This window comes from Rattus norvegicus, chromosome 18 (genome assembly GCF_036323735.1).
Source record: "Rattus norvegicus strain BN/NHsdMcwi chromosome 18, GRCr8, whole genome shotgun sequence".
In the NCBI taxonomy this organism is placed as follows: Eukaryota; Metazoa; Chordata; class Mammalia; order Rodentia; family Muridae; genus Rattus; species Rattus norvegicus.
This window is the reverse complement of record NC_086036.1, coordinates 31239481-31264291: the sequence shown is the minus strand read 5'-3', so window position 1 is coordinate 31264291 and position 24811 is coordinate 31239481. Positions and strand designations below refer to the sequence as shown.

The 24811-nt window shown below is 43.5% G+C and overlaps 1 protein-coding gene across 4 annotated transcripts in view; it reads right to left on the bottom strand.

Moving 5' to 3' along the window:
- Positions 1-24811, bottom strand: part of Arhgap26 (Rho GTPase activating protein 26) — a 786446-nt gene that overhangs the window by 224756 nt on the left and 536879 nt on the right. For all 4 annotated transcript variants that reach the window (XM_063277362.1, XM_006254660.5, XM_006254663.4 and 1 more), the window contains one exon: positions 14594-14672. In XM_063277362.1, the coding sequence (XP_063133432.1) occupies positions 14594-14672 (79 nt within the window). The remainder of the gene's footprint in view (positions 1-14593; positions 14673-24811) is intronic.

The following is a 24811-nucleotide window of genomic DNA, read 5'->3' as shown; positions in this document are numbered from 1 at the left end:
CTGTAGAACTCTCAGCTCTCCCTGCACCATGCCTGCCTGGATGCTGCCGTGTTCCTGCCTTGATGATACTGGACTGAACCTCTGAACATGTAAACCAGCCCCAATTAAATGTTGGCCTTATAAGAGTAGCCTTTGTCATGGTGTCTGTTCACAGCAGTAAAACCCTAAGACAATGGCAAAAATAAAATTGTAATAAAACTACCAATTAGTAATAGCTGTAAAGGGTGTATTCTGCCCAGAGGAGTTTCTACTCAGTTTCTGGTCCACTCCCTTCCTTGTCCTTCTTTGCTTTTAAAAATAAAGAGGCAATGAGTGGGGTAAGCTCGAGTTCCTGGGCAATGGGTCAAGACCACACAGTGTGTGGGAGCAACGATGGTTGGCTGAGAGTTGAGGGCCCAAGTCCTGCCCCTCTGTTGGCTGTGAACACTGAAGCACATATCAGCATTGTTTTCCGGATAAGCACAAAGGCGACTCCCTTTTCTCTCTTTAAACATATTTTAATAGTTTTATTTTTGTTAAAATATAATTACACAATTTCCCCTTCTCAATCCTCTGTCACCCCTCCCTTTAAAAAACAAAGCCTTTTATTCAATATTGTCACACATACATGCATGTGTACTGAGTGTGTATATGTGTATCTGTGTATGTGTGTATGAGGGGGGAATGGGAGAATAAATATGTAAACACAGCTATATTTCTTGTATGTATAACTGTAGAACATTTTAGGGCTGACCACTTAGTACTGCATAATCATGGAGGGTGCTCATCTCTGGGGTAAACCAAGTCTCCCTACCTCCAGAGTTTTGAATTGGCTGTAGTTTTTCATCCAGAGATGGAGCCCCATGTGACTTCCCCATCCATGCTGGTGTGTCACTGTTCAGATCTTGTTTAAGTGTTTACTGTGAATATTTCACGGGTTTCCTTTAAGCTCTTAAGGAAGAACTTTTAAAATCATACTGGCTGTTTTCAGGCTGTGTTGACTTGGTCTGGTGTTTTCTTCTAGGGTTGCAAAGCAGGATTTCTGAAATGAACTAAAAGGGTGATAATGGGTGCTGGAAGCCTTTCCAATGGAGCTGTACTTGAAGGTTCAGCAATCCAACACATACATTTAGGGTGTTTGTTTGTTTCCGGGTTTTTTTAATGCTTATCTTGTTCCACACCTCAATACAAAGCAAACAACCTAATTTACACTGTGTTATCCAAAATGGCTCCAGGTCTTCTGTCAACACATTGCTTGAAGGACCACTTTTAACTTGATTCACTAACACCTATGACCACATTTGAGCTTCTAAAGTGCAGGAGAAAATGACAGATCTACATTGATCATTCTTTAATTGAACACAGTCACTTTATCATCAATGGCCTTTCACACAGAAGGGGAAAACAGAAAATTTCCATCCATGAACCACTCCTGTGACATCTGCAAGGATGCTAACAGTCAGTGGAACCACAACTACTGAGTTGAGTGTCACACGTAGAATGTCTAATATCTATGGGTTTGGGTGTCTAAGCCAATGACTATAATGTACACACTAAACTCAGGCAACTGCACAAGGCTGAACATGTGGTATGGGCAGACAGGGTAGAAGACGAATGTTCTCAATGAACAGCTGTATCCAGGAGAACCACTGTATTCGAGAGAACAGCTGTATCCAGGAGAACAGCTGTAGAGCAAGAAAAGCTTCTGTTCTATACCACATAAGCACAGCTCAAAGCAATGAACTGAATATTTCAAAAGAGCTATCAGAGAGAACTTTGAATGTTCCTAACACAAGGATAATAAAGATAGATGTCTGAGGTAACAGAGGCATCCATCACTCTGATGTGACTATTAGGAACCACTATGCATGGATCAAAATGTTACACTGTTCCCCCAAAATATGCAAGATTATGAGACAAAAATTAAAATGTGTTTTAAAAAGAGGTAAATATACTCTACAGAAAGAAGATGGACTAAGGCCATCTAAGAACCTGAGACAGAATACAGACCAGGGAGCTTCTGGAAGACAGAGAAACCTGGCTGCCCTGATTGTGGAATGCTGTCTAAACACTCAGCTCTGTGCATATCAGCTAGTGGGAATGTCCCTTCCAAAGGCCGAGCATCTAACTGTCAAGCATTACTGAACTGCTACACACCCTTCTGGGGTAAGAGAAGAGCTCGTAAGACTTGAAGGCTAATGAAATTTTGGAGACTCAGGAAGTTTGAAAAGTCTTTAAAGCCCTCACCACTGTCATTGTGCAAGCAGGAAACACTTTCTGGGGAGGGGAAACACTTCTTGAGCAAGGCTAGCTGCAGCTGGGCAGGGAGCTTGAGAGATGCAGCTTAGTTGTCCCCCATGGCAGAGTGCACTCTAGTGATGCACTTCTCACTGAGTCACCAAGACTGCTGTGAGTAATGCCTCTGTGCTGGACAGGTTTTGTCAGAGTCACTTGGGAAGAGGAAAATGCAATTGATTAATTGCCTCAATCAGATTGGCCTATGAGCATGTCTGATGGCTTTTCTTAATTGCCAATTGATATATGAGGGTCCAGCACACTCTATGTGGTGCCCTTCAAGGCAGGAGAGTCTTGGCTATTTAAGAAAAGTATCCAAGCAAGCCAAAGGAAGCAAGCCAGTAAACAGCATTCCTCCGTAGTCTCTGCCTTGCGTTCCTGCCTGGGCTTTATTCAACATAAGCTGTTGCCAACATAAACCCTTCCTCCCCAGGTTGCCTTTGGTTATGCAACCAGACATTTATCACAGTGGCCAAACATAAACTAGGATACCCTTCACCCACACTTCTATAAGTAAAGCCAATAAAGTAACAGGATCAGTAAGATAGACTTGGGTTACATTTTTTCTTTAATCAGTAGTGTATACTCTATCTGTCATGAACAGATGATTAGTCACATGTCCCCAAGGAAAGTCACACAAGAAAGATAAAATAACACTGAGGTGATACAATGACTAAAAGCAATGCATTATCCTATCCTGAACAGCAGTCGAGAAGGTAAAGACATGAATTAGTCAGATAAATGGAGATTTTTTAATATATAATATTATGTTAATATTAATTTCCTTGGTATATACTATGATTATATAAAACATTAATATTTAGGCTATCTAGGTAAAGAATGCTCTGGAATTCTTTGTAATACTTAAGTCTCAAAACATTTTAAAATAAATATTTTTAACTCTTTAATGAGCTATGGAAAACATACACACACATAGCCAGAAGCTCCAATAAGTTCTTGATTTGCCAACCTGCCATAGTCCAGATATGGGAAGCAAAGTGGGGGACGGTTATGTAATCCTGAATCCGAATTCAAATGAAGATCTAGTGACAGAAACCTTTGGAGTCACAGCCTCATTCATGTTGCCCCCTGTCAAAAGGCTGGGCAGTATGGCCTAAGCCACAAACCTGAAGGAAGGAATTACAGAGCATCCAAACTGGCTGTAAAGTTAACCGAACAGCAGTGGACAGAACAACAGCCGTCCTACAGAGGACGTGCGGATACTGAAGGCATCTTCCATGTCTTCTACTAGCTGCGACTCCAGGTGGAAATGCTGACTGATCACGAGAAGGAGCTACTTTCTCTTCCTCCGGGAAGATGTGAGGAACCCTAGCAGACCAGAGACAGCCCAGAATGCTGACTGCTGCCACAGCTCATGGGAGCAGGTGGCCCACAGGTCCCATTCCAGATCCTGTAGCCGAGGCTAGGAGAAGCACAGCTCAGGTAAGATACAGGATATGCCCATTTGGCTGCAATGTCATTTATGGTTCGAAACCCAAGCAGCAGGAGGGGTGAGCTAGAAACAAACAGGAAAGCCTGAACAGCCAAGGAGAGACCAGTGGAAAGGGTAGGACTGTGGCCTGGGCTTTGGAGGCAGAGCTGAGAAAACTGAGGGGTGTCATCTCTAGGTCAGAGGAAAAGGAATCCCACTGATGCATACAGCATGAATCACACTTTTTGTTTACATAGCACTAAAGTATGAATCATGCTATAGTGAGAGACCAATTTGGCAATAATATAAGAAATAATCTGGCGATATCTATTACACACACACACACACACGCACGCACGCACGCACGCACACGCACACGCACACACTTCAGCCTAGCAATTCCATTTGACGTGTATCCTACCAAAAAGTGGTGAAATAGGTAATCAGTGAAATGTCCACAAGGGATTCATGACATTGTTGTTTATAATTATTAAAAAATATGAAAAAAAAAGCTTGAATATCCAAAACAGCTAAAGGTTTACTAAAGTAATTGAACTAAAATCCTGATAGAGCTATGTGAGAGAAAAAAAAAACACAGAGCAGGATAGGGGAGTGAGGGAGAGCAGGATGTAGGAAGGTAAGAAAAAGAGGAAGTATGGGAGAGGGATAGCCAACACTAAGGAAGATGCAAAAAGCAATACATAAACATACCATTTTATAAGCTTTATATGTGTGTATGTATGCATATACATGTACATATATATGTGCATATACATGTACATGTATATGCATACATACACACATACACACAATTTGAGTTACACACACACACAGAAGATTATGCTCATCCTAGAAGCCATAGGTTACCAAATACAAAGCCTAGTGTCAGGTGTGTGATAACTCCCTTAGCGTTGTTGGTCAGAGGTGCCCTGATGAGCAATCCAAAAATTGCAGACTACTGCCATTGCTCTTGGTTGCCCACCAGCACTTGGTGGTAGGACCCTATTGGTGAACAGACTGCGAACACTGATCATAGGGCATAGAAAAATCAAGTTACTACTGACCAGGAAGCTCCCTCCCCGCTGGTTAACTTCATAGTACTGAGTACTGAATGTAGTACCAAAAGGTGCTGTGTAGCCTGCTGGGGGTGTGGGGAGAGACACCAACAGTCTTACTCACCTGTGAGCCCAGTGAACTGTAATAATGACTGGCATGGCATGATATGTCCGTGTGTGTGATAATGTCACGAAGATGACAGAAGTGACCCATTTCTTTGTTTGTTTTAAGGCTCACTCTACAAAGTACAATCCCACACCTTTAATCCCCACACTTGGGAGACAGAGGCAGGTGAAGCTCTGGGTTCAAGGTCAACCTGATCTACATAAAGAGTTCCAGGACAGCCAGGGCTACCCAGACACTCTGTCTCAAAGAGAGAAAGAGAGTATGCCCTGCAGCTCCCTGCTTCAAGCCTTTAGATGTGAGCAGAAGATGCGTGGTGATGGCCCATGACTCCTGGGGTTTTTCAAGGACCATAAACTAGGGCTTTAACAGCACAGCGAAAGACAGCACACTCAGCTTTGTGATATCTTCCCAAAAACTAAAATATAGAATTTCTTTAAAATGGACAGAAGATGGAACAGTACTGTCTTTTGTGAGTAGAATAGTTTTTCGTAGTCTCCGAGCTGCCGTAACAGGGAGCTAACTCTACTTAAACAGTTGACTGTGGCTCTCTCATAGCTCAGCCATGTGTGTGCTGGACTACAGACAGCACACAGCAGGCAGCTAGGGAACCTGTATTACCTACCCCAGATCACAAACTTCCCAGCCTCAGAAGCAGCATTCCCTTCTCTGCCAATAAGGCAACCTGGCTATTCCTATCTATAGAAATGACCATTTCACACGTTCAAACTCAACATACTGACTTACACATACATAATCATAGGTGCTCTGCCACCTTCTAAACTAATGGACTATTAATTCTGTCATCTACCAACTTTCAAATGTTCTGTCTATAAAGATATCTCTGTGTGTGTGTGTGTGTGTGTGTGTGTGTGTGTGTGTGTGTGTGTGTGTTTCATTTATTTCACATGTATGAGTGTTCTGCCTGTATTTATGAATGTATGTTGTATGCTTGCCTGAAAAGGTCAGAAGAGGGTATCAGATCTCCTAGAACTGGAGTTAACACATTTTATGAGCCACCATATGGGCGTTAAAAGTCAAGCCAAGGCCTACCGTAATAACATTTTCTCTTAGCCACAGAGTCATCTCTCCAACTAAAGTGGAAATATCACTAATTAAAGAATCTTTGAGATGTGAAAGAGAACTAAGACCTCTACATAAGGACACACTGAAAGCAGCTTCAGACATAAATCACTGACTACAGTCAAGAGAACATTTGAGAATACAATAATTTGGAGGCACAGCCAAGCTCCCTGGTCCTGACAAACATAGTTCCCAGTAACATCCTGAGCCAGCTTTCCATAGAAAAATACCTCAGGCATGATAGTACAATTGTAGTGACTCTAAACTGCTTGCTTTTAGCAAACATGCTTAGGCACAACACACCGAGGAAGGAGGAGCAGCTCTGGTGATGAGGAAAGTGGAAGAGAGATTTACTCTCCGAAGGTTCTCTGAGCTGTGGTATTCACACAGCTTGTAGGAAATTTTAGGACAAATGCTTTTGGTTGCTTCGTTTCCTGATCTTTTTTGAGACCTGGTGCCATGCCTTAGCTCAGGCTGAAATGGAACTGACTGTGGAGCTCAGGCTGGTCTTGAACCTGCAGCGATCTTCCTAAGTCAGCCTCCTGAGTGTAGGGATTATAGGTGTAAACCACCACTCTGGCTTCCATGTTCAATGTTACAAAAAAAAAAAAAAGTGGTCTGTTATCATACTTTAAACAATCGCCACAGGACTATAAAATGAAAACTGATCCAGCTACAACAGTGACTCTTGCTTGTCAGCCTAGATGCTACAGTAAAAGTAAACCTGGAAGAGTCATTTTAAAGTTTTATGTGACTGGCTAACTTTGTTCTGTTTTGTTGTTGTTTTACAATGATACGTGTGGTGGTTTGAATACTCTTGGCCCAGGAAGTGGCACTATTTGGAGGTATGTAGCCTAGTTAGAGCAGGTGTGGTCTTGTTGGATGAAGTGTGTCACTGTGGGCTTGGGCTTTAAGACCTTCACCCTAGCTGCCCGAAACCCAGTCTTCCCCTAGCAGCCTTCAGATGAAGATGCAGAACTCTTAGCTCCTCCTGCACCATGCCTGCCTGGACACTGCCATGCTCCCACCTCGATAATGGACAGAACCTCTAAACCTGTAAGCCAGCCCCAATTAAATGTTGTCCTTTATAAAACTTACATTGGTCATGGTGTCTGTTCACAGCAATAAGACCCAAAGGTAATAGAAAACTGCACAATTAGTCAGAAGTGTCCTATGACTTTATTATTCAACTTCCCCCGTGACCGTACCTATGTTGTAACTGCTACAGCAACAGATCCAGAAAGTTATTATTAGTCACACAGTCTTAACTAGATTACATACCCCATTCATAATTTACCAGATCTTGCATACACTTTTCGGTGAGGTATGTATGTGTGTATATTAAGCTATACAGAAGTAGACACATACACTTTGATGTAGTTTCAAAGTCATGATACAGAACTGCACCAAATCCTCTGTTCCCCAACTTCAGTGTCCCCATCCCCTGGGAATCATTGCCTTATTCTATGTTTCTCTATCACTTCAAGCATGTTACAAAATGGAAGCATACACTATATAGCCATTCCCAGACTTGCTCTCTCAACTGGCATAACACATCCAGCCAGTAAGGGCGTATCATGCCTTTGTTTCTTTCCACAGTAAGACACTAGTCCACTCTGGATGCAGCAGCTTTTGCATCTGCTTACCCTGGAAAAGGACTTGGGTCATTTCTAGTTTGGAGCTATCATGAACCAAGTTGCTACCAAAATATGTGTATAGATTTATGTGCCACATTTTCATATCTCTAGAGAAAATTGGAGGACTCTATGGCAAGGTCATATTTGGTTATTAACATATTGGAAGCTGTCCTTCACTTTACAAAGTATTGTTTCATTGTGTGCTCCTAACAGCAATTTATAAGTAGACCTACTTCCTCCTTCCACAGTCACTCCTTGTTCTCACTACTGTAAACTTGAATCTTCCATATAGGAGTGCACTGACAGTGTGGTTTTTCATTGTTGGAAATTACAATATAATTATATCATCATTTCCCCCATCTTTTTCCTCCCCCCCAAACCTTCCCATATACTACTCTTTCTGCCCTCTTTAAAACTGATGGCTTCTTTTTGCATTACTTGTTGTGATATGCACATTTCTAACACATAAATACAACCTGATCAGTCTGTTTAATGTTACATTTTTAGGACTGACTAATTGATATTGAATAATGGCGCTGTATAGTTTTATGATGGCTTGACACAAGATAGTCATCTGAGGGGAGAGACTAGCAATTAAGAAAATGCCTCCGTAAGATTGGGTTGCAGGCAGGCCTATGAGACTTTTTTTAATTAGTTATTGATAGAGGAGGGCTAAGCCCATTTTGGGTGGTGCCACTGTGGTGGTCTGAATGAAAATGAATCCCTATAGATTCATAGGGAGTGGTACTATTAGGAGGTGTGGCCTTGTGGGAGTAGGTGTGGCCTTGTTGGAGGCAGTGTGCCATTGGTAGGATGGACTCTGAATTTTAGAAGCTCAAGCCAGGCCTAGTGGTTCATTGTCTCTTCCTGCTGCCTCCCAATCCAGATGTAGAACTTTCATCCCCTTCTCCAGCACCGTGTCTCCTTGCCATGATGATAATGGACCAAACCTCTGAACTGTAAGCCAGTCCCAAATAATGTTTTCCTTTATAAGAGTTAACTATGGTCATGATGTTTCTTCACAGCAATAAAATCTAAGACACCACCCCTAGGTGCTATAAGAAAGCAAGCTGAGCAAGCCATGTGGAGGAAGCCAGTAAGCTGCACCCTCCATAGCTCCTACATCAGCTCCTGCCTCCAGGTGCCAGACCTTGTGTTCCTGTCCTGACTTCCTTTGGATGGACTAAAACATGTAGGTGTCAATAAACCCTTTCCTCCCCAACTTGCTGTTAGCTACAGTGTTTCACTGTAGCAATAGTGACCCTAAACAAGACAATGACCAATTAGAGCGCTCTTCCCTGGGGAAGATTTTCTCCTGATCTCAGCATTCCTTAGTTACTTATAGTTCTCTATGTAGGGTTGAGTCTCCTGGTCTCCTCCATCCACTTCCGCATGTGTACCATGGTCATCCTTGTTCAGATCCAGTTTAGCTAGTTATGCTAGAGAGACTTCCCGGGTGACACTTCTGACATTCAGAGGAGACACAATCTCATAGCAACCTCCCTGGTCTTTTGGCTCTTACAATCTTTCCACACCTCTTCTGCAATGATCCCTGAGCCTTAGATGCAGGAATTATATTGAAGCTCTATCAGGTGGGACTGAACACCATAACGCTGTAATTCTGATTCATTGTGATTTTCTGTAATGATTTCCACACACCATTGTTTTAATTTGTATTTCCCTAATGGGTAATGATATGAACATCTTTACGTAGTTTCTAAAACTTTATTTTGTTTTTATTTATATGTGTGCATGTGCATTCAGGTGCCTGTGGAGGTCAGAGAGGGCATCCGATGCCCAAAGCTAGTGTTCTAGGCAGTTGTAAGCTGCCTGTGAAAGGTGGTAGGAACCAAATTCTGGTCCTCTACAAGAGCAGCAGGGGCTCTTAACTCGTGAGCACCTATAAGTTTACTTTAAAGCAGATCTTGCTGCCTTTTGTCTATATCCTAATTAGGTGTTTAACTGTTTTAAGAGTTCTTTTCATACTTTTATAAGCAGGTCCTTTATCAGAAAAATGCCTGGCAGATATTTTCATCCACGCTAGTGATTCTCTTTCCTTCTTTTCAACAGGATCTTGTCTGTACAAAAGTTTTAAATTTGCCGAAGAAAGAATTTTTTTCCTCTTTTTTTTTTCCCCTAAATTTTAAGGACCATATGTTTTGGTGTCACGTTGAAAAATTCACATAGCCCTGTATCAAAACATTTTTATCTTAGACTTCTAAATATCTTATAGTTTAATATTTTATACAGAAATCTATGACTCACTTTGAATTAATTCATATGTAAAATGTAAAATTTAAGTTGAGGTTCCTGTTTTTTTCCCATGGTGTCTATTACTTTGCAAAGTACCATTTGTGGGTTTCTTGTTGATTCAAAAAAAAAAGGAAAGAAAGAAAGAAAGCTTTTTTCTTTATAGAATTGCTTTTGCAATTCTGTCTAAAATCAATTGGGTATGTCTGTGGAAGTCTATTTCTGGGTTCTTTATTCTGTTCCATCGATCCAGGTGTCTATCCTCTGTCAATACATTATCGTGATTATTGTCACTATAAACGAAGTCTTAAAATATAGTAGAATAAATCATCTCACTTCATTCTTTTTTCTTAAATTGCTTTAGCTCCTCCACTTTCTGCACCTTTATATATAAATCCTAGAGAGAACTCGCTGCAGTTTTGATAGGAATGGCATCACGCCTACACATCTGTTTGGAGAGAGCTGACTCCTTTACAAACTAATCCCCCTGATCTGCCGGTGCAGTACGCTTCTCCATTTGTTCAGCTCTGCTTTTACAACACTCTCCAGGGCTCATTTAGATCTGTGCCTGGGCATTATATGTGCTGGGGAGGGAGGTGAATACAATGTGTCTGTAAGCTTGGATACCATTTGCTTATTGCTAGGTTATAGAATTATAACACTGGGGTTGGGAAAGAATCTAATACCCTCGCCGCGAGCTTACCGTCTAATTCCTAACACTTATTTGGGGGTGTGTTTTTGTTTGTTTTGGGGAGGGGCTACTAGGCATTGCCTAGATAATCATGCTATATGAAAATAAACAATTTTACACCTTTCTTTCCAATATCTGTCTGTTTATTATTTTCTTGCTCTCGTATACCAGCTAGGACTCCTGGCACTCAGTCGAATGAGTGGTTCGAGTCTGTGTCTGTCCCAGTCCAGGTGGAAAGCACCTCATCTTTCATGCTAATCATGACATTAGTGATGTACGTGTGATCAGTATGGAAGATCGGGCTCTCTGAAGAGAGGGTTTAGTAGAAGATGGGTCTCAGAGTAAAGAAATGACTTCCCAATCCCATGCCCACTCTCCTGCCATGCAGCAACCACTTTTCTCCAGAGTGTGCCAACATTCATCATTAACAGCTTTAGTGAGTGTGTCAAGTCTGGTCGCTTCATGTACAAAGCGCTTACTTCAATAAAAATCAGATGTGAAGTTCCTTTGAAGTTATTTGGCAAAGAATCTCTTACCAATGTAGGTACAGACTAAAAGTTTTCCCCAGATGCACCTTGTTTGTTTTGTAAGCAAAATCTCACTGGAAAATGACTGTACTCATTCACTGGTATACTGCCTTTGACTACTTTTGAATAAACGTGGCAAAACTTCAGTGGCTATAGCACTGTGGCCCACAGAGTCTCAAACACTATCTGTTCAGTTTCACAAATTTTACTGGCACAAATTCCTGATAAGATGTAGGAATTATTGAATGCAACCCAGTGGTAGAGCACTTGCACAGCATGTCAAGGCCCTGGGCCCAAACTCCAATATCATGTACACACACACACACACACACACACACACACACACACACATGCAAATTGGAGGCAAACCTGAACGACACAGTGAGAACATCTGAGAAAATGAAGGTGACGAAGGTGAAGATGAAGATGGTGGTGATGATTATGATTGATTATGATATATGCCTAGATATCCACCTAGAATGGGTAAGATGCTTCTTGCTCTATGTGGGAAGGATACATTAGAAAAGAAAGCTAGCAGAAAAGCAGCCAACTTTGAACATTATATAACTGATTCAAATAGGCCAAAATATACTACTACACCGTGGTTGCAGTCACACCATCGAACAAACACAGCTTTTTCTCAAGCGAGTCTGAATGGGGCCCCCTTCATTTGAGTTAAGAGATCTCATTGATCTGTGAATAAAATCCATAATGTTCAATGTTGGAATACAGCTCCAACTTCTTCCTCTATCGTGTGCCCATCAGCACCATGAAAATATTCAACATGTCTTTAAGACAGGTTGTGACTATAGGCCAAAAACTGTGGTTTATGTAATAACTAACATGCTATGAAATCAACTAAGCTGGGGCCCAAGTCGTCCTAAAGTGTTACTAAACAATGAAAGAACAAAAGGAAAACAAGCAAAAATTCCCCAGCACCACCTCTAACAACATCCTAACACTGAGTAATAATATTCTAAGCCAGCAGGTGCCCATATTTATACCTCCCTGACATAAGAAAGTCTCTCAATATTAGGGAACTACTCTAAGATCAGCTAGTGGAAAAGCCAACCAGACAAAGCCAAAACTCCCAAGGGGACATATTTAACTAATTAGGGAGGAGGTGATTAAAATGGAGCTGCTAATTGTCTACTATGCTCTCAGCAGTGGGAGACAAAATTACACCTCATGTTACTGTCAATTACACAGCCCTCATTTGTCTGTATTTATCTTTCCCTTTAGGACACTGAAAAGCACACAGAGGTGTAGTTTCCAGCACAAGGTATACGTTCCTCGGTGACAACAGGTTTATAGAATGTTTAGAGACAGAATTATCTCATTTACACTTATTATTAATGTGTGCATTCTGGAGCAAAAAAAAAAAAAGATGCTTCTCTTCAAGAGTTCTTCCATCTGCAAAGGCCAAGTGTTAGCCTCTGGGAAGACCCAAGCGGTTAGTAAGAGGCCAACTATACATGCCACGGAACAAATATCAAGCGGCAGGGAGGAGTGGAAAGAAGAGAAGGTTTACAATGGTGGGAAGGCAGCATCAGAAGCTGAGCTTGGGGCAGCGAGGAATAAGGTTTCATTGCTTTATTTTGGTTCTGTTTCATTTTATTTTTTAAACTCATACCAATGCTATCATGCAATGACAGGAATCCCTAGTCTATGAGTTTGGGGAGTCATTCAAGAGAGCCAGAAAATAAGTAAAGCAGAAGTAACTAAGTACAAGTCCCAGGAGACAGCCTGAAAATATCTCTGTTAAAGGCGAAACATAAATGCATCTAGAGATAGACCTCAGCTGTGTCGCTATCGTGGACCTGCCAGCCATTCACAGCATCATCTCTCCTCTTCTCTGGAGATTCTAGGCACTGACTGGCAGGGCCAATGGCTACCTGCCTGCATCTGAATTTCCTTGTTCTCATCTGAGGGCATATCTGGCCACATCATGTTTACTAATGAAAGCGGCATGTGACCTCTAAGTTCTTCACAATGCTTTCCCACAATGCCTCCAAGTCCATTTCCAAGCTGGAGCAGGGGAATGACAGAACCCAGGACACCATGGGTTAAGGGAGCAGAGCAGTCAGGCTGGGTAAGGGCCCAGGTGGGATCTCTGACAGCCACACCCACTTCTCTCCACATGTGCTACTCTGCTCTGTCTCCTCACTGTATAGCATCCTGGCGTGTTTTCTCTCTCTCTCTAAAGATGGCCACTTATTATCTGTGAGGCTTGCAGTAAGCTGTTCAACCTTCGTAAACATGTTTTCTCATCTATAAAATGAACCACAACGCCTACTTCCTAAGACAGTCAGAAATAAGTAGGCTTGAAGACGTTAAATCTGTGAAACACACACATGAGGTGCTCAGTTGGGCTTGTTTCTCTGGATATCAATGCATATGGGGGAAATTGAGGCTATCTTATCTTTTGGGCCAAGAAAGGAATTCAGATGAAACAGTTGTTTCATTACACTTTATCTGATTCTGCCTCATCTTTAAGTAGTTGCTCAAATGTGGATCTATATTACTAAAAGTTATGCCATACTGGTTTGTGTTTGTTTTGTTGACTAGATTGAGCCCTGTGTTTATATAACATACAGATGGGTAGAGCGGCACATTCGTCTACACTGCCACATCATCCCACCAGCATGGGCTAGGAAAGAGCCACAGAGGAACTGAGATCTTCTGCAAGGGGCACTGGTGTGATTCATAGTGTTCTCTAGGCAACAGAAGCCATGATCTACCTTCTCAGGCACACGTTTCCCCTTTGGATCACGCCTTCATCCATGTAGAGTCTTTCTATCTTTTATGAAGGAACTTAGCTATACTCAGGATTTTTGTGACCTTTTAATACTGTAAACTGTAGTTGAGATTCTCAGCATCAAGATAAAAAGGCCGCTCTGGGACTTACCCCAGAGCGCTCAGGTGGCTTTTACATGCCACACGTTGCATAACAACCACAAGATCACATAACCCTGCTGAGGCCAGCATCTCTGAAATGGGAACACAGATCACGTCGCCGGGGCTTAACTGCTTCCATCTACCGTGATAATGTCCCACTGCTCGCCATGAGGTGTGAATCACCATCGCAGTGGGAGACCTGAGCAGATGACAGTGATAAAGGTGTTCTACCACCCATGTGGACTTTTACAACTGTATCCCATGAAAAGCGGCCAGCCTCGTGTTTGGCAACCTACTTTGTGAAAGCAACACATGACCAACAGCCATCCGGTAATACAGAGCACTCTCCTCTTTAAGATGACAATATGCCCGTGTCTGTGATGGGGGAAGCTACTGGGCCATCCCACAGTACCTTCTACCTTAGGAGCTGAGGCCAAAACCTGGAAGCTACCCATACACAGAAGCCACTGCAGTATCTGCGAGCATCAATCTATGAATAAAGAATGCCCCTGGGACATTGGTTTCAAAGACTCGAGGCTCTGGAACAACAGCAAACCCTCTCAGTAGGGAACAGCGCACTACTGGGGTCTTTATTGTTCCACTTCCCTGAATTGTTACTTACAGGTTCCCGGCCGTCCATGGCTTCCATCCAGAGCCTACGGTCCTCTTCCGACAACGCCTGCATGGTGATAACCCCTGGCCTAAAGAGAAAGGAGAGACACAGACGTGACCTCAGTGTCACACCAAGAGACAGTGGCAGCATTCTTAAATGTTTATTTAAGAATATTTCAGAAATACCCACTTATCATCATGAGAGGAGGCTGAAGCCAAGCACATGAAGAGAGGCGCAGCCCTCTCTCTGCTCTTGTTAGCCACTGTCCTATCTCAGAAAGCAAATCCACCTCCTCACATCCTTTTCAATATGCCTGTCTCTCTCAAGAGGCAGAGGTAAAGGACAAGACTTATTAACTATTTGGTTCCCTTAGAGCTTGTTTGCTCTGTAGACTGTGACCCATTTGCTTAATAGGATGCTTTGTATAGGAGGGAATGCAGTAAACATTTTCTAAACTGAATTGCATTGACTGTGGAGAGACATACCCATATTGAATATTTCATATTTCTTAGTTGTCACCAAATTTATGAAGTGAACTTGTAATTACAATTTTATTAAATGTGTGTATGTTGTTTTAATGACTACTCTCATGCTAGAAGCCCAGTGCTGCTCACTCTGAAAGCTCTCCCTGAAATCGACTTGCTATTCACAGTGAGCACAACCTCTCTAGACAGTTCACGCAGCAGCAAACCCTGTTTCTTTCACAAATGGCACTCCTCACAGAAAAGGCTGGGCAATAAAGTAACTTGAGAATGTCACACACTCCTCAAGGCAGAGTTTCTTCAGTCAGTGTTGATCCCATGTTGCCCACAAACCACTTCCCCTTCAAACATATGTGAATTCTGATGAAACTATTTAATCTATCAAATTGACAGAGAGTACAGCAACCCTCAAAAGCCCCAGCCTGGTGGGTCTAAGGAGTTGTTGGCTGCTAATGGCTGCTGGGAGAAGGCGCTCCCCCAACCCCCACCACGGAGATGCAGCCCCGAATTGACTGTCCATGTTCTAGTGCTCAGCCACTAGATCAGCAGGCTTGGAGTGTGTCCATGAAGTAGTGGGGGAGTATGAATGGAACCAGAGGGGAGGGAGGGCTGAGAGGGTGAATTTGATCAAACACATTGTATACATGTATAACATCCTCAAGCAATAAATTAAAAATATTTTTTATGTTTAAGAATAACTCTTTTAAAGCCTCATCTTCTAAGTTTGAGGAATCCTGAAAGAGAGGAAGAGAGATCAACTGACCAAGAACTAAAGTCCACATGCCCTCAGTGTGGTACTAAAAGCCTAGGACCTTTTCTCCCACCGCCCCTCAGTGCCTCCATCTACAGTTTCAAAGCTGTAACAGTGAAAGGACAAGGGTCTGGGATGCAAGGAGCATGAGCTGAAGGAGAAAGGGGAGAGAGGAGCGGAGAGATGTCCCTACAAGTCGACCTCCACCTACGCAGACAGAAAGGGAGAGAATACAAGGTTTAGGGGGAGGGGCTGTGTTGAGGACGGAAGACACTGGCTCCCAAGAAGGTCATGTCTTGCAGCCACACTGGGCATTATTGACAGAGGAGAAAGGTGAGTCCAAGGACAGACTTCTTTCCACAGCGTCTGCCAGGGCCCTCCACCTCTTTTCAGACTCAAATGACCATTTCTCTCCAGCAGCCTCTTTGACGTGCCAGACTCACCACGCACCCACAGACAGCTCACAGCTGTGCTTCCACAGAGCGCAGCCTGTGGCCTGGAGAGAGAGCAGATCTGACGTCCCCTTCCTACCTTTCAAAACCAAGCACAAGATGCTTCAAAATCAAAAGCCTAAGAAGCTGGAGCCCGCTGCAAAGGCCACACGCCTCCAGCTTCCCTCCTCCAGTGCTACCCCACTTTTTCTTACTTGTTTGCCTTCTTCGCTGGCACTACCTGTTTGAGCCAAGCAATCCATCTTTATAAAAAAATGTTGCTTCCTAACCCAACTCCACCCTCCTGAGACTGAACTTCAGGGCTGGGGCTGGGAAACCAGATGGGGGAGGCTCCCAGGACTCGAAATGCCCATCAGTGGGGAGACCACCTCCAGGGCCCCCAGGAGAGGGATGGGGAGCCACCTTCAAATTTTTTGACTCAAAATTGTGTCTGTCTAAAAGAAATGCAGAGACAAAATTGGAGCACAGACTGAAGGAATGGCTGACTTATGATCAGCTCAACTTGGGACCCATCCCATGGGCGGGCACCAAACCCTGACATTATAACTGATGCTATGTTGTGCTTGCAGACATACATGGCTGTCCTCTGAGAGGCTCTACCAGCAGTTGACTGAGACAGATGCAGATACTCACAGTCAAGCACTGGACAGAGGTCAGGGACCCCTATGGAAGAGTTAGGGGAAGAATTAAAGGAACTGAAGGGGATGGCAACCCCATAGGGAGACCAACAGTGGCAACTAACCTAACCCAGAGACTAAGCCACCAACCAAAGAGCATGCACAGGGTCCGGGGACACATCTGTAGCCGAGTACTTGTCTGGCCTCAAGTAGGAGAGGATATGCCTAAACCAATAGAGACCTGATGCCCCAGGAAAGGGGTTGGGGGAACACCTTCTCAGAGGCAAAGGGGGAAGGGAAAAGAACTCTGTGAGGGGGGACCAGGAGGAGGGGACAACATTTGGGATTTAAATAAATAAAATAATAAATCATGGAAATTCTCAATCCAACCCCACCCTACTAAAACTGAACTTCTGGGTTGGGCTTGGGAAAAGTCAGAAGTAGATCAACTCTCCTGGTGAGCCTGAAATATGGCTATACCTAAGGCCCAAGCCCTGAGCCATCTCCACCCCCAGGCTCCTTCTGTGTTCTCTGCACTAGAAGTCCTAACACCCTCCTCTCTATACTGGAAGTCAAACTGCCAACATAACTCCAGTCCCTTTCTGCAAGAAAACAATTGTAAACACAAAAGTTGCCCAAACACCAAGAGTGGGAGGTGTCACATCAACTTCATGGCCTAGGGCATGATATTTCCACCCAAAGCCACCAAGAAGAAGTTTAGAAAAACTCAGAGACAGTAAGCGGAGTGGGTGATGTTATTGGACCCTAGTAACTAGGGAAGCCAATTTGACAGTTTTTACTTCAAATAGAAATAACAAAATACGAATTATTTTTCATGCGTGTGGGGAGTGATGCTCTGGATGATAGTGAATAAAGTTGATAAAACACATTTAGTTATAATTCTATTCCCCAAACTCAGAGAATTCTCTGTGCTTCATATATTTACATCTGGATACGGCACTATACATTTTAGGTAAAAATTCCATATTTTCATTTATTAAATTAAAAATACTAATATAAATCCTACAAGGGGCTTTCCTAAGAAGGAAAAAGGCCAGCTTTATTTTAGAATCAAACAATAATTTAGTCTCATAATTACCTTCCCAAGCCTCCTAGATTGGCAACATAGCCCCCAAACAAAATAAAACGAGAAAAAACTTCTGCAACATGAAACTTTGCATATCAGCAAACTTTCAAACTTTCTCTTAGAGCATGTCTATTTAGTTCCTGTTTGGAACATGTGTCAGTTTTTCATAGCACAAGTGAGGGAGTAAAGGGGAAAGGACATGGAAGGGAAATAGAAACCAACGAAAGAGAAATAGGGCGCAGGGCTGGCGATGCTCCTGGTTCTATGCATCACTGTGCTCTAGCAGCACAGTAACAGAAGAACAAGAGGTTAGCCCAGCCCAGCACACCACCTGCTGTGCTAAGCTCTCAACAAATTAGGAGGTAAATGTATTCTCACTACTCCCATTTAAAAGAAAGAAAATCAAAACTCAGAGGGTAAGAACTTTGACCCTGATTGCAGCCAGCAAGTTACAGGGCCAGGACATGACCACATTCTAACTCCTTTTTTTTTTTTTCTTTTCTTTTCTTTTTTTCCGGAGCTGAGGACCAAATGCAGGGCCTTGCGCTTGCTAGGCAAGCGCTCTACCACTGAACTAAATCCCCAACCCCCCACATTCTAACTCCTAACCCTGGTATGTGGTGCCACCCCAGTGTGGGGGCGCCAGGGCCCCTGGGGAATTCATGTGTACCACCTAATTCCTGTGGCATCAAAAATGACTGAGGATCCCTAAGCTCCTTGAAGAGCTCCTGCATGCAGTCAAGTGTGGCAGTGACAAAGTCTCTGTAAACCCAGAGTGCTTGATACGTCGTCTTCCCACAAGCATGTGCCCAGGCTCTCCCTCCAGAGCACAGTCATCCCACGGGAGACTGGAATGACTCTCGATAGCAGTGGTTCTTCACATTTTATCTCAAGACAACCAAGTGAAAGAGAGGCCCTCACTTTTTGAATTGGAAGAAAGATTCTAAGAGCCAGAGAGATGGATGTCTGCTATGAGACTGTATCCTCTAAAACTTTCAGGGAAACTACACCCAGGAAGTCTCACCAGCCTGGCTGCCTACACCCAGGAAGTCTCACCAGCATGGCTGCCTAAACAAGACCCAAAGAAGGATGACAGCAGCAAACATGCAAACACGGAGGAGGTGCTCTCACGGGGACCAGCCATAGACAAAGGACTAAACACTACTAAGGAATTCAGAGAGGGGTAGAAGCAACTACTTTCCCAGGAATACCCCACCAGTGCTCAGCCCTGGATCCTATGCACACAAGTAACATTGTATGGACTGAGCAGACTGTATTTATATTTAAGAAATGTATATACATGTGTGTAACAACCACAGAAAAAGAGGACAGAGGCCATGAACTGGTATATATATATATATGATATTTTGATTTCAGAAAATTTAAAGGTGCTATCATAAAGAAAATGAATACTGGTAGGTTAGACCTTACCAAAATAAAAAGGATACATTTATTAGAAGATAATGTTAAGAGAATGGAAACAGAGGCTGGGAGTGTAGTTGAGTCAATAGAGTGTTTATCCCAATGCATGAGGTTCTGAGTTGAGATCCTAGCACCACATAGACCAGGCATAATGGAACGCACCTGCAGTTATATCACATGGGAGGTAGAGGCACAAGGACCAGAAGGTCAAGGTCATCTTCAGTGACTTTAAAGCCAGCTACATGAACCCCTGTCTCAAAATACATCTCAAATCAAAAATACTGAGGAAGAAAGTGAGAGCTACTATTTTTAATATATATCTCCAACAAGATCCATATTCCAGATATATGAAGAACACTAACAATCAGGGAGAAAATTAACAACAAAATTCAATTAAAATCTCAATAGACACTTCATAAGAGAGGCTCTCTAAGGGCTGGAGACTTGGCTCAGCCGTCGAGGCTTCTTCAGGAGGCTCCATTCGTGGCCCCTATTGTCAGGCAGCTCACAGCTGCTTTAACCCCAAGACCACAGGACCAATGCTCTCTTCTGGCCTCCATGGGTAATTACATACTGTTGTGGTTGAATAAAATGGCCCCCATGGCCCATAGGGAGTAGCACTATTCGGATGTGTGTCCTTGACGAAGGAAGTGTATTACTGAGGGATGGGCTTTGAGGTTTCAGAAGCTCAAACCAGGCCTAGTGGTTCACTGTCTCTTCCTGCTGCCTCCAGATATAGAACTCTCAGCAGCTTCTCCAATGCCATGTCTGCCTGCCAATGACAGTCGTGGACTAAACCTCTGAACTGTAAGCCAGCCCCAATTCAACATTTTCCCTTTATAAGGTCATGGTATCTCTTCAAAGCAACAAAACCCTAAGACACATACATATGGCGTACATATACACATACACACATGCATACGCACACACACAGAGACAGAGAGACAGAGAGAAACACAAAGACAGAGAGAGACAGAGATACATAAATAAAAAGTGAAAAGGGGAGATCCAAATGGCCAGTAGATATAAGAGGCAGACATCAAATGGTTACTCACTGAAGAGATGTAACTTAGAAGCAGAATGAGCTTCACCTAGTACCTCCTTGAGAAGGACAGTAGAAGGTCACTTTAGCGTTGTGATTCTCGGGCATTGCTGGTGAGGAACTAAAGTAACAAGGACATTTTCAGTATCTACTAGAACTAAACACCACTCGTTACTTAGCCATACTACTCCCATATATTCCACCAGGAAGGAAGAGAATCAAGATGGAGACGGAGAAGGATGCCTATGTCCTCTACCAGGCCCATTCGAGGACCCTTGTCATGTTACCATAATAACCACAACTGTGGTAACAAAATGTCTAACGAAAGAGGACACAAAGACTGCTGTAAGGATACACAGACTGCGGTAAGGACACACGGACTGCTGTAAGGACACACAGACTGCTGTAAGGACACACAAACTGCTGTATATCTAAATGTGAGGACCTCAGGCAACAGCTGAGTGCTGCACGGAGGTCAGGTATAGACCTCGCAGATGATGGTGGTCAGGTATGGACCTCACAGACGGTGAGGGAAAGTCTGTAGCTTCATGATATTCAAACTTCTCAAACCTCATACAAGACAGAAGAGTTATTTTACCGCTGAGAAGGGGTATGGCAGTGTCTGGTGATGAGGATGAGGAAAACTTCAAGACTATAAGTGTTCTTCTTGGGGTTGGGGATTTAGCTCAGTGGTAGAGCGCTTGCCTAGGAAGCGCAAGGCCCTGGGTTCGGTCCCCAGCTCCGAAAAAAAGAACCAAAAAAAAAAAAAAGTGTTCTTCTTGATCAGGGTCTTTGTATGTATATACATAGACTTATGCGCAGTCATAAACGTAGACTTGAGATATGTGTACTTACAGTGACACCTCAGCTAAGAACTTGCTTTAACCGTCCGAGAGTTACGACCTCCTGACAGTACTTTAGCCTCCTTACTATTCTGTATGTGTGACCTACACGTTCGGAAGGCAAAATAGAGAGGTCCAATTGCTTTTCCCTCGGGGTTGGCAGAGTTACACACTTGTCCATATTACAAACTCAAAGAAACGCATCATACATTTCCAAGTGGAAGGCAAAAAAGTAAATACTCCAAAACCTTAAGTCATTCCCACATGGACAAATGAGGGCTGAAAGCAAGTACGGAGAGCATCACAGCAATGCCTGGAGAAGGGCGGGGGAGGATTGTTTAAAGGGGAGAAATGGCACCGTGGTCTGTAGGCTGATGTCTATATGCAGTTGAGGTCTGGCACAAGTTAAGTCAAAGCCATGATTGGACAGTAAAAAAATAAGGTGGGAACAAAGTTTTTGTAAGGCGGAAGAGAAGGGGAGAATCAAGATGGAGACGGAGAAGGATGACCCAGATCCAGGGGGTCTTGAATTGCCAAGATAGTTATGTATATTTCTTAAGGGATGGATTTCTGTAGGCAAATTTATCTTATTAGGTGGATAGTTTATATCTTTATCAATTGGGAGTGAGTTTATTGTGTGGATATACTGCGGATTGAGAGTTTAACATAGAAATCTGATTGTTGGGTTGCAGTTTGTTGAGTCTCGATTTCACCGGGTTATTGGGAGTGTGAGCAGAGTCCACGGCAGGGAGCCGTGTGGAACAGCCCGTGGACTGCCTAGGACAGTCCTGGGGGCAGTCTACTTGGGGGCAGCACGGAGCTGCTGAGATAAGGATGCCCTGCAGTGCCATGCAGCCCAATGGGCGGCGGCACTAGCACGGGGTAAAAGGTTAGGCAGTTTTTTGATATTTCGGCAACAGTGGTCCAGCTAACAACCAACACCTTCAGACCGAAAATCACACCCTACAGCAAAGACCAGCCATGACATCATAGCCATTTCATTTACCCTCCCCAGTAACAGCTTCAAAGTAGAATGCTATTCCAACCTAAAACTAGTGCCTGATAACTGAGAGGGGCAGAGAAAGGACGCCTCCAGCAAACACTAGAACCTCTTTGGAGAGGTTCCCTCCAGTGACCAGATGAGAGGTACAAATAATTTAAAAATCCTTTCTGAAGTCCAACCCTAAAATTCTCCTCAAAAGCCAGCATTTCTTCACCATGAACACATTGTTAGCGCTGGAGCCGGAGCAGCCTGTGAAGCAGGAACAAGGACCTGCAATTTTCTCAACACTGCTACACTCTTGCCATAAGAATGATGCAGAAAATAGTTCTCCAACATGACTAGAAATGAACAGCGAGAGGGAAACTTGTGGGGAGGGAAGGAAAGGGACAGGAGTGGGAGGGAGGTGGGAGGTGAGAGCAGTCAGTATGCGAAGTGTGTGTGTGTGTGTGTGTGTGTGTGTGTGTGTGTGTGTGTGTGTCTCAAACATGTTAGTAATAATAATAAAGAGAAGAGAATCCTCACTTATCTCCAGGCAAGCTGCTACCCATCCCCACGTCTGTTCCAGTGCTGGCTTCCAAAAAGAGCCCACAGAGAAGCAACGTAGCATTTGTAGTTGTCTGGTTAGGTTGCTATCAGTGAGGTGCGGATCATGAAGAGGAAAGGGTTTATTTCTCTTATGGGTCACACTCCATCATCAGGAGAGCTCAGGAGAGGAACTCAGGGCAGAAACATGGTAACAGGAACAGAAGCAGAGACTGAAGGAAAGATGCTTAGTGGCTTGTTCCTCCTGCCTTGTTCAGCCTGCTTTTTTACACCACCTACAACCAGGGGAGGCACCACACACAGTGAGCCGGGCTCTCCCACATCAATCATTAATCTGGAAAATGTCCTATGGACTTGCTTACAGGTCAATCTGATGGAGGCAATTTCTCAACTGAGGTTACTCTCCCCAGATAACACCAGCCAATGTCAACCTGACCAAAAAAAAAAAAAAAAAAAAAAATCGAAAAACAAACAAAATCAAAAAGAGCCCTAACTAACCAAGAAAGCATTGTCTCCAGAATGTTAGGACCACCAAAGTCCATCACAGCCCTCCCATCAGCTAAGAACAATCAAATGCACATCCATAGCTGATTCTGGGGTTCCTCGACAGCTTTCTAGTTCTAATCTTATTCATGAATCAGAGTCAACAAGAGTGATCTCAGTGGTTTGGCAATTTACCCACTTCCTATTGGACAAGGAAATGCTAGAACTGACTCCACCCCACTGAAACAAACACATCCAGAACCTCCCAGCACTGCTCTCTCTAAATCAACTTCCAAAGATCTAGGGCTTACTCATTCGTAATACTAAATCTCCAGTTGGCAAGAGCCAACTATCCTATCCTATCCACACCACTTAGGGTCAGGTTGACAGTAAAGGAAGGGCTATGGGACCCACAGAACTTACTGTAACCTGTGTGTGAAATGTGTCCCACTGTGCTCTTGGAAGTTGGGAAAGTGAAGGCTTAGAGAGTGGGCTTTCTATGCCTGGGTGAAAGGGGCTGGCCAGATGCCAAGAAAAGGAAACAGTGCTGGGGAAACTGCTTCTTGATACTTCCTATACAATGAAAGTCTGTACAGATGTGACCAAAGCCATGTAGAACCTTGGAGAATGGCATCTGACCCACATGTGTTTATAGAAAGCAGGTAAGCAGTCAAGTGAAGGGAGCTAGGTGAGAGGCCCTTTACTTCCCTAAGGAAAACAGAGCTGGGCTTCTTTCTCTAAAACCTGTGGCCTTTCATCTCTTCTGCATTTCTTCTTGTGGTTCAAGGCGTATGAAAAAGAAAGAACAGAGTAAGTGCAGGTCACAGAGGCAGCTGTCACCCGGAATGTTAACCTGGTGGATCCCAGGTGAGAGAAACCAGAGATCCTTATTACATGCCAAACACTGTGCTAAGGATTTTGTCAACTATCACTTCTTTCTCACAATAAACATATGAATTAAATGCCACTTGCTGGGCCTCCTTTATCCGATTTCATTGCTTATTTACTTTTTTTCTATTTGTGTTGCTGGCGATTGAACTTGGGGCTCAGACATGCTAGGTACCTCTACCTCTCAGCCACATCTCCAGGCCTTTGGGACTCTTTCTAAAAGTGAAAGATGCCACGTTGCTATTAAGGGCTAACTCTGATGTTATATCCAGGTGGGTCAGAAACTAAAACCAGACCTATGCTTATGCCATAATGCTACAGTGGCCTTATCTGTGACAAGCGTATGTGCCCTAGAGTCCAAGACTATCAACTTGGAGAGAGGAAGGAAGGGAGTAACCTTCCACGTACTCCCTAAGATGTTTTCCTCAGCAGCTTTGAATCAATAAGTTAGTAAGAGTCTGATTCTAATGAATGAATGGATCATAATCAGCAAAAGCCTACAGCACTCACCTCCTGAGAGGAAAGATTGGAGACCGAGGAGGACCCTGGCAATAGGGACAGTCCAGAGAATAATCACTGCCAGCCCCATCAGACAGCTTCACACAGAGTTATTTT